Source organism: Gekko japonicus, unplaced genomic scaffold (assembly GCF_001447785.1).
Source record: "Gekko japonicus isolate JY-2015 unplaced genomic scaffold, Gekko_japonicus_V1.1 scaffold2069, whole genome shotgun sequence".
Classification (NCBI taxonomy): Eukaryota; Metazoa; Chordata; class Lepidosauria; order Squamata; family Gekkonidae; genus Gekko; species Gekko japonicus.
This window is the reverse complement of record NW_015167114.1, coordinates 238,775-243,546: the sequence shown is the minus strand read 5'-3', so window position 1 is coordinate 243,546 and position 4,772 is coordinate 238,775. Positions and strand designations below refer to the sequence as shown.

Genomic DNA, 4,772 nt, shown 5'->3' with positions numbered 1-4,772 from the left:
CCATCTTCTAAATCCCAAAAAAACAGGATTGAGAAGACGGGGGAAAGGTCGGGGGGGGGGGAGATGGGGGTCAAAATTGTGTGAAATTGACCAATACGACGGGGGGGGGGGACGGAAGAGCATCAGCGGCACAACTGCTTGTGGGGAATCGGTCCCTGTCTGTGCAAATACTTCTCTGCCCGCTGAATGTAGCACAACAAAACCGTTAGGCTCTTGAGAGCCGGTGTGGTGTAGTAGTTAGAGTATAGGAGACCGGGGCTCAGATCCCCACTCTGGGAGACCCAGGTTCAAATTCCCACTCTGCCGTGGAACCTTCGGCCAGGCACACACTCTCAGCCCAACCTACCTCACAGGGTTGTTGTTGTTGTGAAGCTAAAATGGAGGAGAGGAGAATGACGGGGAGAAAAATGGGGTATAGATAAAGGAAATAAATTAATTTAGGGCTCTTCTCCTGCCTCGCTGCTTCCCACTGCTAGGGCCAGCGGCATATGGGCTCCCCCCCATGATGGGGCCGAAGGTAGTCAACAAGAGCACCGCCCCCAACTACTCCATTTATGGTCGCAGTATGATCGGCAGCTTCTACGAGGATCTCAGCAAGGTAAGCACACCTGTCAGGTTGGAACGGAGGCCAACATCCCCCGCCCTGGCCTAGGAATTGCCTGTGTTGAATTCACGACGAAAGGGAAGCATAGAAAATCAGGGTAGATTGGTGCAGTGGGTTAAGTGCACGGACTCTATTCTGGGGGAACCGGGTTTGATTCCCCACTCCTCTGCTTGCACCTGCTGAATGACCTTGGGCAAGCCATAGTTCTGTCGGAGCTGTTCTCAAAGGAGCAGTCCTGAAAACAGCTCTCTCGGCCCCGCCTGCCTCACAAGGGCGTCTGTGGTGGGGAGTGGAAGGGAAAGGAGTTTGTGAGCCGCTCTGAGACACCTTTGGGTAGTGAAGGGCGGGGTATCAATCCAATCTCTTCTTCTCTTCTTAAGAGACCACCTTGTGAAATAACAACAGAGCTATGTAATAATATCAGATTATAATACAGCATCCGCAAAGCAATAAAGATGCTTGGAGCAGCTGCATTTTGCCACTGGCTTTCAAATTCTGTATGTAAAGCCTAGTCTAAGACCTCCCTCCCTCCCTCCCTCCCTCCCTTCCTGTTTGGTGCAGTGGTTGAGTGTGCGGACTCTGGGAGAACCGGGTTTGGTTCCCCACTCTTCCACATGCAGCTGCTGGCATGACCTTGAGACAGTCGCAAGTTCTCTCAGAGCTGTTCTCTCAAGAGCTGTCCTCGAAAGATCTCTCTCAGCTCCACCCACCTCACAGGGGTGTCTGTTGTGGGGAGGGGAAGGGAAAGGAGATTGTAAGATGCTCTGAGACTCCAAGTGAAGGGCCATGGGGTATAAATCCCATCTCTACACCAGACTGAAGGAACAGCTCAGAGGAGGGATGAAGGAGGTCTCACCTTGGCGTTGGTGGGGGAGGAGACACACCGGGCGAATAGAGTTCCCAGACCCCCTCCAGGGGCAGGGGATCCCCCACTTTGGGGCCTCACTCCCCAGCGCCATTCAGCCGGCCGCTGGGGGGACTTAACCAGGTGCAAACTGAGTCCTGGGCCTCTGTTGCTGGCGATGCCTTGACATCACTTCCTGTGCTCACAGGAAGTGATGCCATCTCGTTACTGGCAACGGGATGACATCACTTCCTGTGAGTGCCGTAAGTGACAGGGCCTGGGTCTCCGTTGCCCGGGGGAACCTGGCAAGCCTACAGGGGGAGGAAGCGGGTCTTCTGCCGGTGACGCTTTGGCCTCCTTCCACGACAGACGCCCGGGCCCTGCAACTACCGCCTGGTGGATCCCAGCATCTACAAGAACCGCCCGCCGCATTACAGCATGCTGGCCCGCAATATGCCTCCGGGGGACAATACTACGAAACCAGGTCCAGGAGCGTACAGCCCGGAGAAGGTGAGGGGCCTGTGGGTGCCTGAGGGGTCCGCTCTGCAGGGGGGATGTGCCTCATGGGTGGGGTGGGGGTGGAGTGTCTCCCAGTCCATTCCATTAAGTGCTCCCGCCCCTTTTATTTTATTGACAAAATCTGCGTCCCGCTTTTCTGCCCTCGCAAGGTGGCCAGCAACATTTGAGGGCCATTAAAATCAAGCACACGCCTTTAAAATAAATTAACAACAGTGCTACGATGCACGCGAAGACATAAAGCAGCCATTAGAAGGCCGGCCAGCAAGAAGGGATCGCTAGAGGGAATGCGAAATGAAACCGGAAAAAAGTCTTCACCCGCTGGTGGAAGGGGACAGACGCCTCTCCCTGGGATGGGGGAGAGTTCCAGAGCTTTGGGGCCACCACCGAGAAGACCCTCTGCTGGCTGGCCACCAGTCTAATCTCAGAAGGCGGGACCTCCCTCCCTTGAATATCGCCATCGTGGTTGGGTGGGTGCAGAAGGGAGTAGGCGGTCCTTCAGGTATGTCGGTCCCAAACCATATTGGAGGAATCGGCTGTCAACCCAAAGCTCAGCCTATGTGTGCTGAGGACCCAGGGGTCATTTCATAGAAAAAGAGGTGCAGGAGCTCATTAGCATAAATCATTACCATAACTTATTTGCATATGCCACACCCCCTGACATCACCAAAGTGTGTCAGAAGGCAACACCAACTGCTCAGGCTCCACTGGACTCTTTTGGATGGCTAGCTATTGGGGGGGGGGGGATGTGCAGATCTGTCCCCGCAGAGGAGGGTGAGCTTGTACCTGAATAAAACTTGGTCTTAAAGCTGCGGTGGCTCAAGTGGTTAAGACACTGAACTGCAGGCTGTGGAAGGTCGGTCGTTCAGCAGTTCGAGACCCGAGTGTGCCACAGGACTCTAGTTCCAGCTCCTGCCAACCTAGCAGTGCGAAAGCAAGAAATTGCAAGTAGATAAATAGGTACCACTTCGGTGGGAAGGGAACAGCGTTCCGTGCACCTTGGTGTTTAGTCATGCCAGCCACATGACCACGGAAACGTCTTCGGACAGTGCTGGCTCTTCGGCTTTGAAACGGAGATGACCACCGCATCCCTAGAGTCGGATTCGACTGGCTTTCGAGCAAGGGAACCTTTACCTTTTTACCTTAAAGGTGCCACTGGACTGTTTTGGACCAGGGGCCGGGGGAGGGGGCTCTGCAACTTATCTGGCTGCTTCTTGCTCTGACTGGGTCTTAAAGGTTCCACTGGACTGTTTTGGATTGCTAGCCATTGGGGGGGGGCGTGCAGTTCTCAGAGAGGAAGCTTGTATCTGAATAAAACTTGGTCTTAAAGGTGCACCTGGGCTGTTTTGGATTGCTAGCTATTGGGGGGGGACGTGCAGATCTGCCCTCACAGAGGAGGGAGAGCTTGTACCTGAAGGCGGGGGGGGGGCTCTGCAGCTTACCTGGCTGCTTCTTGCTCCTTGTGGCCCAACTGAGGGCTGCTGGGAGCAGGGGGTGGGGCTTGTTGCACGTGCCCGCCCCCTGGGCTCTTTACTGCCGGAGCTCCGCTCCTGTGCGCTCCTGCAGGAAATGAACCCTGTGAGGACCCACAATGCACTGGCCCAGCCCGGACACACCCTCCTTCCTCCCCGTGCTGAGCTCACAGTGAAGCCTTTAACCTTCGTGACGTGGGCGCCCCTTCCACGTGGCTTCGTCCACTGGAGGAACCTTTTGGTTCTGGGAAGCCGATGGGCAGGCCCAGTTCCACACTTGCCTCTGACTGGGCTTTACTGGGGGTGAATTGCTTCCGAGGGCCGGTCTGGGCAGTCCTGGAATTGCTGCTGGAGTGGCACGGGAAGAAGACAGGGGGACAAAGCCTCCGATGGGGGTGGGCGGGCGGACTGAGAGTCTTCCCCATCTGCTTCGGTCATCTGTCAGGTTGAAATGGAGCCCTGATTAGTCCCATTAGTGGCGTGTGGCACAGAGACTCTTGATTGGTTCGTAGGATCACAGAATCATAGAGTTGGAAGGGACCTCCAGGGTTTGCATCTTTGAACTGGGGAGGACAACTCAAGCGTGTGTCTGACATGCCTGGGGGGAAAGTGAAGCGTCCGTAGGAGAAGCAGTCTGTTTTGCCCTTGGGTCAGAAGAGCCACTGGTGTTACGTCCGGCCTCCCCTCTCAGCATCCCTGTCCTTTCTCCTCTCCCCCGCAGTACGCCCAGCAGCGTGGCCTGACCTTCGGGATCCGCCATTCGGACTACGTGGCTCCTCTCATCGTGGACGTGGCAGAGTGAACCGGCTGAGTCGGCAGGGACGAGCGAGACAAGAAATGTTGATTTGGGAATACTTTGCTTTTCTCCACTCTCTGTGTCGTTGCCGTGTCGGCGCCCGGGGGGGGGCTTCTCAGAACCGGTTCTCTCCCTTCCCACCCCGACCCCCCTTGGGAGACAAGACTAAATTCTCCGGCTCAATTGCCCCGTGGATACCTGGCTGAGGACGGCAGCCGGGGAAGGTGGGCGAGATGAATGCGGGGCTGGATTCGCCCTGGCTGCCCCGTGAGAGCTGGAATCAACTGGCTATTGAGTGGAGTTAATGGAGGCTAAGAACAATCGCCTCACGCCCCATAGGCAGTGTTCCCTCTAAGCTGGGTTAGTGTGAGCTAGCTCACAGATTTCTAGCCTCCGGCGCGCACATTTTTGACTTAGCTCAGGGAGGAGGGCTCCAGAGTGGTGTTCCCTCTAAGCTGGGTTCGTGCGAGCTAGCTCACAGATTTCTAGCCTCCGGCTCACCTGTTTTTGACTTAGCTCAGGGAGGAGGGCTCCAGAGTG

General features: G+C 55.9%; 1 protein-coding gene across 1 annotated transcript in view; it reads left to right on the top strand.

Moving 5' to 3' along the window:
* The window catches only part of ODF3B (outer dense fiber of sperm tails 3B), a 12,734-nt gene extending 8,496 nt beyond the window's left edge, over positions 1–4,238 (top strand). The window contains exons 4-6 of the mRNA XM_015412964.1: positions 477–598; positions 1,818–1,958; positions 4,158–4,238. Coding sequence (XP_015268450.1) covers positions 477–598; positions 1,818–1,958; positions 4,158–4,238 — 344 coding nt within the window. The remainder of the gene's footprint in view (positions 1–476; positions 599–1,817; positions 1,959–4,157) is intronic.
* Positions 4,239–4,772: the final 534 nt, after the last annotated feature.